Here is a 15067-nt window from a genome sequence, read left to right on the forward strand (position 1 = left end):
TTAGTGACATTGTACAGGAGACAGGGGGCAAAACCATTCCCAAGAAAAATAAAATGGAAAAGCAAAATGGCTATCTGAGGAGGCCTGACAAATAGTTGTGAAAAGAAGAGAAGCCAAAAGCAAAGGAGAAAAGGAAAGATATACCCATTTGAATGCAGAGTTCCAAGGAATAGGAAGGAGAGATAAGAAAGCCTTCCTCAGCGACCAATGCCAAGAAATAGAGGAAAACAACAGAATGGGAAAGAGTAGAGATCTCTTCAAGAAAATTAGAGATACCAAGGGAACATTTCAGGCAAAGATGGGCTCAGTAAAGGACAGAAATGGTAGGGACCTAACAGAAGCAGAAGATATTAAGAAGAGGTGGCAAGAATACACGGAACTGTACAAAAAAGATCTTCATGACCCAGATAATCACAATGGTGTGATCACTCACCTAGAGCAAGATATTCTGGAATGTGAAGTCAAGTGGACCTGAGGAACCGTCACTACAAACAAAATGGAATGATGGAATGATGGAATTCCAGTTGAGCTATTTCAAATCCTGAGAGATGATGCTGTGAAAGTGCTGCACTCAATATGCCAGCAAATTTGAAAAACTCTGCAGTGGCCACAGGACTGGAAAAGGTCAGTTTTCATTCCCATCCCAAGGAAAGGCAATGCCAAAGAATGCTCAAACTACCACACACTGCACTTATCTAACAATTGCATTTAAGTAAAGTAATGCTTAAAAATCTCCTAGCCAGGCTTCAGCAATACATGGACCGAGAACTTCCAGATGTTCAAGCTGGTTTTAGAAAAGGCAAGGAACCAGAGATCAAATTGCCAACATCCACTGGATCATCGAAAAAGCAAGAGAGTTCCAGAAAAACATCTCTTTCTGCTTTATTGACTATGCCAATGCCATTGACTGTGTGAATCACAATAAACTGTGGAAAATTTGAGAGATGGGAATACCAGACCACCTGACCTGCCTCTTAAGCAACCTGTATGCAGGTCAGGAAGCAGTTAAAACTGGACATGGAGCAACAGACTGGTTCCAAATAGGAAAAGGAGTACGTCAAGGCTGTATATTGTCACCCTGCTTATTTAACTTATATGCAGAGTACATCATGAGAAACACTGGGCTGGAGGAAGCACAAGCTGGGATCAAGATTGCCGGGAGAAATATCAGTAACTTCAGATGCGCCGCTGACACCACCTTTATGGCAGAAAATGAAGAAGAACTAAAGAGCCTCTTGATGAAAGTGAAATAGGAGAGTGAAAAAGTTGGCTTAAAGCTCAACGTTCAGAAAACTATGATCATGGCATCCGGTCCCATGACTTCATGGCAAATAGATGGCGAAACAGTGGAAACAGTGGCTAAGTTTATTTTTTGGGCTCCAAAATCACTGCAGATGGTGATTGCATCCATTAAACTAAAAGACGCTTACTCCTAGGAAGGAAAGTTATGACCAACCTAGATAGCATATTATAAAGCAGAGACATTACTTTGTCAACAAATGTCCATCTATTCAAGGCTATGATCTTTCCAGTGGTTATGTATGGATGTGAGATTTGGACTATAAGCTGAATGCCTAAGAATTGATGCTTTTGAACTGTGTTGTTGGAGAAGACTCTTGAGAGTCCCTTGGACTGCAAGGAGATCCAACCAGTCCATCCTAAAGGAGATCAGTCCTGGGTGTTCATTGGAAGGACTGGTGTTGAAGCTGAAACCCCAATACTTCGGTCACCTGATGCAAAGAGCTGACTGATTTGAAAAGACCCTGATTCTGGGAAAGACTGCGGGCAGGAGGAGAAGGGGATGACAAAGGATGAGATGGTTGGATGGCATTACCGACTCAATGGACATGGGTTTGGATGGACTCCAGAAGTTGGTGATGGACAGGGAGGCCTGGCGTGCTGTGGTTCATGGGGTTGCAAAGAGTCGGACATGACTGAGTGACTGAACTGAACTGAACCGAGCACCAAACAATTGATTTTTTTGAACTGTGGTGTTGGAGAAGACTCTTCAGAGTCCCTTGAACTGCAAGGAGATCCAACCAGTCCATCCTTAAGGAAATCAGTCCTGAATATTCATTGGAAGGACTGATGCTGAAACTGAAAGTCCAATGTTTTGGCCACCTGATGAGAAGAACTGACTCATTGGAAAAGACCCTGATGCTGGGAAAGATTGAAGGCAGGAGACAAGAGACGATGAGAGGTTGAATGGCATCACCAACTCAATGGACATGAGTTTCAGTAAACTCCGGGAGCTGGTGATGGACAGGGAAGCCTGCATGTTGCAGTCCATGGGGTTGCAAAGAGTTGGACACAACTGAGCGACTGAACTGAATACATTTGTAATTTAAGACTTCCTCCTAGTATTGTTATTATTGAGATACTGTGGAAGAGCCCTACATCTTTGCTAACTCGCCTTTTAGCTCTTTTAAGATCTCATTAAACAAAATAAATTAAAACCCAATATCCAATATCCTGTGTGCTATAGTTCATAGGGTCGCAGAGTCAGACACAGTTGAAGCAACTTACCATGCATACCATCCCGTATTGAGTCCTCCAGTTCCCACCTGTTTTATCTGATGGATCATTCAGTGAAAAAAGTCTTTCTCTGGAAAATTGTTATTCTCACCAATTTTGTTGTCCTCAAAGATTAAGGTTTTCTCAGAAGCAGAGTAGCTGTTCCTTTTTTTTCTCCCAGTCCTGTGTTAATTTCATTGTTAACTATGATAATCCTCAGGGAATTTGAACAGGGAAGCATAATTATTTTCTTTTTACCTTAGTATTTTACCTTGTAGTGGATTGCTTATGATTTGAAAGTTTAGCTGATGCTTGAATTTGACATATCTGGTAATTACAGTGATTGCATGCATGCTAAGTCACTTCAGTTGTGTCCAACTCTTAGCCCACCAGGCTTCTCTGTCCATGTGGATTCTCCAGTCAAGAATACTGGAGTGGGTTGCTATGCCCACCTCCAGGGGATCTTCCCAACCCAGGGATTGCATCTCCTGCATTGGTAGGTGAGTTCTTTACCACTAATGCCACCTGGGAAGCCCGATTATAGTCATTAAGAACATCTATAAATATATAAGGAAAACCTCCAGTACAGGACAAGAAATTACCCAAGCAAAATTCTTTATTCTTTTGAAATACTTTTTTTAAACAGGTGAAGTAATCTTATTGGAGAAGACTTTGAGTGAGATTGAGTATCATTCCTATCTTTCTTCTCCTTGGAATCACAGTAAAATAGAACTTCTGGTGCCCAGTTCCCAAGACACATTGTTTACTAGTGGGAAAACAGGCATTCAGTAGTATGACTTTCCAAACCAAATGAGTAGAACCCAAGGACTTCACGTTTTCTGTGTTCATAAGAGCAGTGTTTACTTCTTGTCATTTTTTTACGTCCTGTTGTCTTAGGTACTCTGATTTTTTTTCTGGCTTTGAATAATATTAAAATTCAATTTTATCTTTGCAAATTACTTCCAGTAATTGAACATTTTATCTTTTTTATTTTTTTGCAGTCTGTGAGTTACACAACATTAGAAAATTCAGGTATTGATGAAAATTATGAAAATTAAAGCAATCATATAATCATGTTTTGAAAGAAGATTATGATAAAATACTGCTGGTTTGGCTCATTGTAGACATGAAAAACAAGCATAATTGTATTAATGAAAAAGCAAATGAATATTTTGATCTGTAGAACAAGGACGTGCATGTTATGACATACTTACATTTAGTGAAATCAAGTTATTGGTGTTAAGCTGAGTGTTAGTTTGGTAATGGAAAAAGTGGATCACTTATTAAATACAGCTTGTCAGTTCTAGCCTAGTTGAAATAATTACATAGCAGCAATTTATCTTTCATTAAAATGGGGGAAAGGGTGCTTTTTCTCTTTTATAGCTCTAGGGAGTACCAAAACATGTCCGTTTAACAAGACATTCATTATCAATGTGTTTTCTCCAAACCTACATAGTCACAGGGCTTATGCTATTAAGAAAACACACAATCTGAATAGAATCATTGGACCTGATTCTCAGTTACAGTATCAGGCACCTACTGTACCTTAGGCACCCCTCCAAACACCTTTACATACATTTCCTCATTTGTTATAAAAAGAATCCTTTTGAGTTAAGGGTATTTTATGGTACCACACAGGGTCATAGAGCTAATGAATATTAGAGTCAGGATTTGAATTAAGGTCTTCCACAGGACCTTTACCTGTAGGAAGGAGGATACATACTGATTTTATTAGATCTGAGGTCCTGCAAGAAATTGCAAGAGATATTAATGTGGACCGTGATGTAAAATGGCAGTCACATTTACTTTGGCTAAGTCAAAGCATGGGATACTCTTTCAGTATTTTATGAATCTTTTCATACTACGAGGTAGCAGGAGGTATAGAGTGAAATGCTAAGGATAGTGAAAGCTCCTTGACTATCCTGGAACACAGCCAGTTGTGGTGGTCACACACTCCATCACTATGTTAAACTCAGTAGGTTCTACTACTGAGGGCCAGAGTGAGGATAGCAAACTTAATGTCTACATTTTAGTAAAAAGCTAGGGGAACAATAATGTAAACAAGGAAAGTATAAATAATTCAGAAAACATGTCTTTGATGGGGGTAACGAAGGTTTGAAAAACAAATCTTTGGTAGGGTGATGAATATTCTTCTAGAATATTTGGAGTCAGAATATAAAATTTGCATAATCCAAATTTCAAATATTCATCTCCAAGGGTTTGACCTCATTATTTTTAAGATTAACATTCTGTCACTTGGTGAATTCAGAAGTTGAAATACCTTAGTTGGTCCAAGGCTGACATGCTGGGATAGCGAACAGCTTTGTGGGTGCTGGGAGAGCTGAAACCCTGGCAGAGAACCCAAAATAAAGACCACAGGGTGTGTAGAATACATAGGGGAAAGTTGAAACCGTCAAGATCAACAATATCTGAGCCACTAGGGAACCCCACGACTGTACACTTATGTCCAAAGGCATGAGGGAGGATGAAAATGGTGTTTGCAAAGTTAAAATCAGTGTGTTGTTCAGAGATTGGATTTGGAATACAGTTCCCAAGAAAAGTTGCACCTTTTTAAATGATTTTGAAATTGAGAGAAATCATCACTTCATTTCCAATTAACCGTAGAAGGCATCTGAAAATGTGAAATAAGGGTATTCAGAAAACATAACTTTCTTTCCCATGAAATAAATTGTTCTATTTATGATACTTCATGGGTCTCTTCACACCTTCATTGGAATATTATCCTCATTTGGGTGCTACACAAATGATTTATTCAACACTGCTCCAAAAAAGACTAGTCTTTTGCTTTCTTTTATTTTTTCTCACTTCTTGATTTCATGAAGAATATTAATTCTAGTCTGCTGTCCACTAGCATCTTTACTTCAGCCAAACTGGGAAGTTTTCCCTAATGATTCTCCAGATCTCAAGAGCCAACAGCTGTCACCCCCTCCTTTATTTCTGTCCTGTGTGTGTGTGTGTGTGTGTGTGTGTGTGTGTGTGTGAAGTGACAGTTTATGATTACATGTGTATAGAAATTCAGGAAGAGAGTGAAAGTGCTAGGGCAGCATTTATTCCTTTAAAAGCAGAGGACTTGGATATCTGGGTAATACAGATCATGACTGGGGACTTTCCAGGTGGCCCAATGATAAAGAATCTGCCTGCCATAGCAGGAGATGCAGGAGATGTGGGTTCAGTCCCTGGGTCTGGAAGATCCCCTGGAGGAGGAAATGGCAACCCACTCCAGTATTCTTATCTGGAATATTCCATGGACAGAGGAGCTTGGTGGGTTGCAGTCTACGTGGCTGCCAAAAGTCAGACATGACTGAGTGAATGAGCACACACCGACAGATCGTGACTATATAGCCTTGGCAGAAGAACGAGGCGTTTTCTACTGCTTTTCCAGGCCTGCTAATCATCTTCTTTAAATCCAGTACCATCACCTTTTTAGCAAATGGAAATTTCTTTAAGAACAGGTGAGACTTACTGCCTGGTGGTATGAGGTTTAATGGGGGCGGGGGGGTGGAGTTTGTACCATTTTTGCATTTTTAAAATGAGAAATTGGGATCAGCTACATTTTATATATCTAGTGAGATGACATTTTAATTGGATTTTGATCATTCTCCCTTTATAAAAAGGCAAACAATTTTGTGCCACTCTATTAGTTTTTAAAAAATCAAATTACATATTCAGAATTACAGACTTATTCTCTAACATAGAGTAGCTCTAAGATGTCAGAGCTAGACTTAGGAGCACAGAAATTTTTGCATTAGTTTAAGGTAATTATCTGGACTCTTTAGTCCCTTGGAATCATCCCATATTGGAACTTTGCCTACTTGCAGAGTATTTATACTGTATTTATAATTTTAAGATATATTTCACTCTTCACTATAGTATGTAAAATTTTAAATTAAGAATATAAATTATGTGAGTTTATAACCTACCACTTTTATTGTAGCTTTGCTATATAGCTACTGAAAATCTAAGATTTAATTCTGTACAATTTGTTACTTTATCTATGATGACTGTGTATTAAGAATGATATCAAAATATACCCTGAACAAAAGTTATAAGGTTTGATAAAATTTTAAGGGCACTGAATCACACATTCTGCTACACCTTAATTTTTTCAGTTAACTTATACAGAAAAATGAGGGTCTTCCCAGATCATGCTAGTGGTAAAGAAGCCTCCTTGCCAATGCAGGAGGCGTAGGAGATAGGGTTTGATCCCTGGGTTGGGAAGATCTCCTGGAGTATGAAATGGCAACCCACTCCAGTATTCTTGCCTGAAGAATCCCATGGACTGAGGATCTTGGAGAGCTACAGTCAATAAGGTTGGAAAGAGTTGGACACAAGTGAAGTGACTTAGCATGCACATATGGAAAAATGAGGCTTTGGAAAGAAAATGGGCTGCTCTTTTTTTTTTGCTTTCCAGATTATTCTAAACTGAGTTGTTACAATCAGTTTAATTTAATACTAGAAAACAAAGAATTCTAAATGTGTTTTTGAAATTAGGTTTTTATTTAATTAGGAATAAACATTGCATCATCAATGATGGAAATTATGACTTATTAATTTTGCTGATGAATCCTGCTGTTTAAAAAGCAATTCAAGTGTTGGTCTATGAATAACATTTTCAATATACTGTCAAAATGGATTGACCAAAAGAAAGTGAAACTACATGCAGCTAAGTTTGCCCTGTCCTTTTCCAGATCATGGAATTTTTCTTGCTTTCTTACATAATTTGATATGAAATTACTAACAGTATGTAATACTATTATCAACAAGGTAACAACTATATGAGCGCTAGGTTAAAATCTTAATTTTTCAAATATTTCCAGATATTGATGAGGGCAGTGAATCATTTGCCTGTGGTGATCATGCAGTGTGTAAAAAAATGAATGGTAGCTATAACTGTTCCTGCAGGGAAGGTTATCAGACATCCACAGGAAATCACAGTTTACACCTATTGATGGCATTTATTGCCAAAATAAACATACTATTTAATTTTATATATTATCAAAGCACTATGGGGACTTCTCTGGTGGTCCAGTGGTTAAGACTTCACTTTCCAATACAGGGGAGTGCAAGTTCAATCCCTGGTTGAGAAACTAAGATCCCACATGCCTCACGGCCAAAAAAGTGAAAGTCACTCAGTCATGTCCAACTCTTTGCAACCCCGTGGACTATATAGTCCATGGAATTCTCCAGGCCAGAATACTGGAGTGGGTAGCCTTTCACTTCTCCAGGGGATCTTCCCAACCCAGGGATCAAACCCAGGTATCCCTCATCACAGGTGGATTCTTTTTTTTTTTTTTTTTCATTTATTTTTATTAGTTGGAGGCTAATTACTTTACAATATTGTAGTGGTTTTTGTCATACATTGACATGCATCAGCCATGGAGTTACATGTATTCCCCATCCCGATCCCCCCCTCCCACCTCCCTCTCTACCCGATCCCTCTGGGTCTTCCCAGTGCACCAGCCCCGAGCACTTGTCTCATGCATCCAACCTGGGCTGGTGATCTGTTTCACCCTAGATAATATACATGTTTTGATGCTGTTCTCTCGAAACATCCCACCCTCGCCTTCTCCCACAGAGTCCAAAAGTCTGTTCTGTACATCTGTGTCTCTTTTTCTGTTTTGCATATAAGGTTATCATTACCATCTTTCTAAATTCCATATATATGTGTTAGTATGCTGTAATGGTCTTTATCTTTCTGGCTTACTTCACTCTGTATAATGGGCTCCAGTTTCATCCATCTCATTAAAACTGATTCAAATGAATTCTTTTTAACGGCTGAGTAATATTCCATGGTGTATATGTACAGGTGGATTCTTTACCAGCTGAGCCACCAGGAACAAATTCAATAAAGACTTTAAAAATGGTCAACATCAAAAACAAAATCTTGAAGCACTATATAAAATATTAACTGCATAGTTGTGAAGTATCAAAGAGCTACACCTTCCAAGAAACGTGCCAATAGTCCTTTTTCTATAAAATGAAATAATGGAAGATGTTTTAGTTAATGGTACATGTAGATCACATATTTTATGTAATTGCTGTTTAGTCAGTAAGTCATGTCCAACTCTTGTGACTCCATGGACTGTAGCCTGCCAGGCTCCTTCTGTCCATGGGATTTCCCAGGCAAGAACACTGGAGTGAGTTGTCATTTCTCTCTCCAGGGGATCTTCCCAACCCAGGGATCAAACCCCATCTCCTGCACTGGTAGGCGAGTTCTTTACCACTGATCCCATATACCCTATTTCCTTTCAATAACTATAATTTTCTATTTTCCATAAAATAGTTTGCATTTTAATGAATAAAAATAAGTGAATTTTTATTAGTAGTAAAACTTAAAATTAATAATAAAAATGTTTTAAATAAATAAACTTTCATGAATAAATAAAAATAAAACTCAAATGTTAAGAATGTGCTTTTAATGTCTAAATAAGTGAGCAAAATCGTTGGAATCAATATAATTATCTTAGGGAAAATATTTTTTGAAACTTAATACATAACTATTTTTTTCTACAGAAATTGTGAATCCAGACTGCCATTTAGATAATGCCTGTATTGCCGAAAATATTAATAAAACTTTAACAAAAGTGAGTAAAAGAGTTGAATTAAATTTTATTCTGTTTTGACATTTTGGTTTCAGTTAAAATCTTTCCAAAGGTACATTTTTTTAAGAGTAACAAACCGTTGATCTTCATGTAGAGTTTAAAATATTTACATATAGAGATCCAAGTATTTCATTTGGGTGTCAGATAGGATTAATTTGAAAATCCCCAAAATACTGAAGAAGACATATATTTAATGTAAGTTTATTTTCACTATTCTGTATACTGAAAGTTATTTCAACGTGTTAAGAAACTTGATGGATAAAATAGTAAAAACACATTTTGATCACAGGCCATTTCCACATTCTAAGAAGACATAGTTCTATGCAATTAGATTTTGTACACCAAATACTATTTCAAAGAGTAAGATGTCCATGAAATTATTGTCCTGTGATTAGAAGTGAGTTTCAACATGACTCATTAGCAATCAAGTAAAGCAAATTGCCATTTTATCATGTAAAAAACTTTTATGGTTTACTAAAACCTAATTCAAATTAAGTCATAATTTATTATAAATTTTAAAAGCTAATTTAAAATGATAAATTCAAATGTGCATTGCCTTTCTGAAGTAACTTCTATGCTTTTTCAGCTATTTGCTAATCCTTTGTAAATAATTTCAGGTTTCATTGCTTCATGTTAGGGTTTAGTTGTAGTCTGATAGTTTACATGTAGGAGAGAAAAACAATACATTTAACCTGGAACCTGTATTCTTGCAAAGATCCAGTAGTGCTTTAAGCTGGTTTTCTTTTTCTGGACTCATATTTGTTCAGATTAGACACATAGAAGAACCTGTGGCTTTGCTCCGAGAAGTCTATAGAAATTCTGTGAAAGATCTTTCACCGATGGATATAATTACATACACAGAAGTATTAGCTGAATCACCCCCATTACTGGGTTATATGAACAGCGTGGATTCAGACAAGGACACCTTTTCTAATTCAACTCTGACTGTAAGTATGTTGAGCTTTAACTCAGTGTAAGTTTAAAATTTTTCTTACATCTGTGATTAATGTAAGATTCCAACATTTTTAAAAGGTACGCTTTCTTCCAACAGGAATTTGTAAAAACTCTGAATAATTTCGTTCAAAAGGATACATTTACAGTTTGGGACAGGTTATCTACAAATCAAAGAAGAACTCATCTTACAAAACTGATACATGCTGCTGAGCAGGCTACCTTAAGGATATCTCAGAACTTTCAAAAGACCACTCAGTTTGATACTAATTCAAGTGATATAGGTAAGAAGTCAAGGTCAATTTCAAGGCAATAGTGTTTTCCAAAGAAGCCATTCTCAAAAGAGGTGAAAAGTATCTGAACTGCTGTTAATTAAATTGGCAGTTGTTTATCAGTGCAGACATAAATGACGGTGCATATCACAAAAGTGGGTATGAATGAAGTTTGAATAAAAAGGATGAATGCATGAGATTTGTCTCCTACTTGCAACTTTCACCTTTTCCTATTTCTGAACTGTTTAGCATTTAAATGCTCAGAGAACCTTACTTCCTTGTCATCTCATGACTTGGCAGGATCTGTCTTGACTGGTGATAGTACAAAAGATTTTCTGGATGTAATATATTTAAAGTTAAATTTTTATTGAATTATGACACATATAAACACAAATATATGTATCAAATGAATATAAGTTGATGAATTTTCACTAAATGAACACATCTGTATAATAACACCTCAGAAGACCCCTCATCCCCCTTGCCAACCACTCCCTAACCCCTAAAGGTAATGCCATCCTGACTTCTAACACCACTTCACAAGCATAATTTTTATTATTTCTGCAATAATCTGATTCTTATTTTTAATGTTGAAATCCTTTGGGCATATATCTTTGTCATGAATGTAGTGTATTTTAATTTCTTATTGGGAATCCTTTGCCTTTCAGTAATATAAAGCAATTAACATAGCAAATTAGAATGTTTCCTGCTTTATGAAAGCTCATGCTCGACACTTTTAAGAATCTGATCAAACTGAGGTTGCCTGTAAAGTTGTTCTGAGGCAACAAGGTACACTCTCTGAAATAATCATCTCATACACCTCTATTATATTTTCTGGATACTATCCTGCTGTGCAGTAGTAGATATACAAAAATCATTATGTCATCGGGATTCACCAGTTACTCAAAATTAAGATAACAAGCATTGTGACTCATATATAGAAGCTTAAATTTCTATATCTGTTCATGAAAAAGGTGACTATACACAGGTAAGGAAATTATCACTCAAGAATTTAATTCAGTCACTCTGTATATAATAAATTATGTTGTAGATATCATCCTCTAATACATTGTAATTGCTTGTCTGCTTTAGTAATTATGATTTATAGCTTCTTTGCATACATATTTTCTTTTATTTTATTAGTAGAGATAGAATTAAACAATGAATGCTGTAGTGTAATAAAAAAACTAAACTTGAATCAAATTTTTAAGTACAAATTATGTCTAGACATCATGTTCAGAATATGTTCATTCTACCTGATGTAATTAAGAGTTGAAATACAATAATGATGGATCAAATTCTTTCTGACTAAATATATTAATTAAACTGATTTCAGAGAATTTATTATTTTCATATTTTTGTTTCAGCTCTCAAAGCTTTCTTTTTTGATTCACATCACATGAAATATATTCATCCCCATATGAATATGGACGGAGATAATATAAAGATATTTCCAAAGAGAAAAACTGCATATGATTCAAATGGTAGGACTTTGACAAGCTTATAAACAATATTTCAATGTTTTGCAATAAATACCATACATTTGCTTGTATCATATGTGCTTATAACATGTGTGGTTTTCTGTAGAAAAATACTTTCTGTTTATACATAGAAATTCTATATTTGTATTTGAGACTTTTATTATGATAAAAATACCTGGGGAGGATTTTAGCTCATATCTAGATCCTTCTTGTCCTTGACCCTCCAAATCTGTAATTATCTAATATTGTTAGGATCCCAGTGGAAATATACAAAGGAACTGTGGTTTTATTCCTCATTTTGCACCAGTCAGTAGGTGCTATAATTTTCATAAAATCCTTTTAACAGTTCTTCTTCAGAAATCCTTCATATTCCTCATTGTGAGCCTGAATTTGGGATTGTGTGAGGAAGACGAATAGAAATAGTTTTCCAAAAAGGTAGAAAGTTATTGTTTAAGCTTGAATTTCTCTTCTGTTCATTTCTTGATCTTTGTACAGTAACTCTTCAACTAAACTAAAGGCAGGGTTTCTTAAGAAATGTGATACAGGAGTGCTAGTACTTTATAATAATAAATATATTATTTAATAGTAATAGTACTATTAAATATAATAGTATTAAATATAATAGTACTTTATAAAGCAGATGACTTTATAATTATCTAACTAATATCCTCATTTTATGGACAATAAAACTAAAGCACAAGCAGTTAATGGATTTGTCTCTATATACGTTTAACAGATAATACAAAACTAAAACTTGAAGGGAAGGAGTTAACATAGAAATTAGCCCTGACCAGATTTTACTTGTCACCTAACCACAGACAAGCTAGCAGCTGCTCTTCTGGTTTAACCATTTGTCTGTCCTCAGTGCAATGCACTTAGGAAAAAAAAAAAGTAACAACCCTGCTGATAATAGAAATATTGTTGTTCTCATATAGGTCAAAATATATTACCTAAAGAAAGCATGATTATAATATTTTCTCAAAGCAAGTATAGGTGATCATACATAAAATGGAAAATCTATGTAATAGTACACATATGTCACTTTATAGACATCATTTTATTTAAAAAAATACATTGTCTTTATTGTTAAAAAGCAGTTTGTGCTTTCATTCTCAGACAAAATATCCTTTAAAAAAATTTTTACAGCACTAATGTGAAATGTTTTTCTAATCTATTGATATTATCCTCTCAATTTTTTTCTTGTCATTTTTTATTCAAAAGTAGGGAACAGATGGCCATAAAAAAGCAAAAATAACTAAGCCATACTGCCATTGAACCTATGGTTCTTACCCCATTATATCATATTCTAATTAACCAAGCACACACATAATATTTAGGAGCAAATCCAAAGAATGTGTTAAACTGTTGTATTTTCAAAGACAATTTGAGTAGGATTTAGAAACACGAGAATAAAGACATTGAAAATACTTATCATAGTGACAGATGATAAAATTGTCATGGAATTAATATCTCAAAGAGATTCTGTCTGAGTGTATGGTAGGTTTGTTATATTTCATAATCATGCATGCAAACTCTGACACTTGAAAGGGACAGTAATACTGGCTCTCAAGAATGCAGAGGAAGAAAATTTGTTTTCCTCAAGGTTGAATCTTTAAAAGAAGGACAAGTGTAACAAACTGATCAAACCCATTCAATGATGTCTACATGCAATTATTCATTTATTGACAAAATCCATAATGAAAACATGCATTAGTTAAAAGCTGCATAATGTCATTAGTAGGAAAATACAGGAGGCACAGATGGGTTTTTAATATTTTTTATGTACTGAATTTTGGTGTCTGTCGTTAATGAATGAACTAGTTTACAAAAATAGATACAGAACTGATATGAAAATTAAAAGCTAGATCAGGCCTAGAATTAGAAATTATGAAAATTAAAATAGGTTCCAAATGATAAAAATGAACAAATATTAAAACTATATTCAGAAAAAAATTTAAAAGGTATTTTGAACCATCCCATGTGGTATGCATCTTCTTTTACCCAAAATTGATGTTAAAAAATAGTTTCCTTTAGAAAGGATAGGAGTGATTCATAGTTTTAAACCCATGTTATCTTCATGCTGCTTCATTTGATTTTGAACCATCCCCTCCTACAACCTCTGAGAAGTTGCCTTTGCATGAACTTGTTCATCAACTGGACTAGGTCAGGTTCACCTAAGAGGTTTCCAGGTTCTGCTTCTGACCCAGGTCTGTCCATAGCAAATGCTGGGTTAGTTGCCAGTCTCTTAGAGCCATCATAATTTCGCTAGCTCAAACATGGTATACTAACATTATTTCTCTGAGCTGGCAGTTTAGGAAAATATGTAACATATCTGAATGTCAGCAAGACTCTTAGCGGTGTCTTTGGTACCTTTCTAGACTGAGATACAAAACATAGTGATATACTTTTGCAAATTCTAGCTCACATAATGATATCCAAAGAACACTATTTACCAATAAATATATTAAATAAATTGTGATGTGGAGAGTTCCAGCTTTGTATCACAGTCCTTAGTTTTTGATGACATTGTCAACATTTGTATTAATGATTGTGATTAATTTATGCTTTTCAGATTATTTACTGGTGTCACAAATTTGAGGAAACAAATGAATATGATAGAGTTATTCCTAAGTTTTTGAAGAATCAAAGCAAGCATATAATGTTTCCAATTAATAAGTATAGCAATAATCATCTTAATATAGCATCTTAAATTTTACAGACAACTCTCTCATATAATGACATTACATGGTTTCCATCTTATCCAAGTAAATAGCCAGGGGGAATATCCCTATTCATGCATTATGTTTTACATGAGAATGTTCAAGTTTACCCAGGAACAGACAAGTATAAGCCATGACTAAAACCAGAACTTCTAATTCTAAATAAATAAATTCTGAATATAAATTCCTCAGTTTACTGTCTATCATTCTATACAACAGAGAAGTTACATGACCTAAGTGAAAATGGGAATTTTAAAAGACAATAGATGCTGATGTTGAGTTATTCACACAATTAATATCAGTGATAATGAACTGCTACAAAAACCAAGGCAATTTGAGATCCGTTAAAGTAGGTGTGGCGTTCAGGCTAAGGAAAAAATAGTCATGAGATAGTATGGACTGATCTGGTAACAGTCTTGGGTTATCTGCTGATGTGCTGCATCTGGGGAGTGTGAGGGTGCGGATAAATGGCTGCCTTGAAAGACATTAAATTCCCTCCCCTGAGA

At 35.4% G+C, this 15067-nt stretch overlaps 1 protein-coding gene across 3 annotated transcripts in view; it reads left to right on the forward strand.

The window, feature by feature from the left end:
* Nucleotides 1-15067, forward strand: part of ADGRL4 (adhesion G protein-coupled receptor L4) — a 141185-nt gene that overhangs the window by 80523 nt on the left and 45595 nt on the right. For 2 of the 3 annotated variants that reach the window (XM_061121552.1, XM_061121554.1), the window contains 5 exons: nucleotides 2900-3010; nucleotides 9049-9119; nucleotides 9905-10084; nucleotides 10189-10372; nucleotides 11728-11844. In XM_061121552.1, coding sequence (XP_060977535.1) covers nucleotides 2900-3010; nucleotides 9049-9119; nucleotides 9905-10084; nucleotides 10189-10372; nucleotides 11728-11844 — 663 coding nt within the window. The remainder of the gene's footprint in view (nucleotides 1-2899; nucleotides 3011-9048; nucleotides 9120-9904; nucleotides 10085-10188; nucleotides 10373-11727; nucleotides 11845-15067) is intronic. The other variant, XM_061121553.1, reaches the window with a different exon arrangement.

The sequence above is a fragment of the Dama dama genome, chromosome 20, assembly GCF_033118175.1.
Source record: "Dama dama isolate Ldn47 chromosome 20, ASM3311817v1, whole genome shotgun sequence".
Lineage (NCBI taxonomy): Eukaryota > Metazoa > Chordata > Mammalia > Artiodactyla > Cervidae > Dama > Dama dama.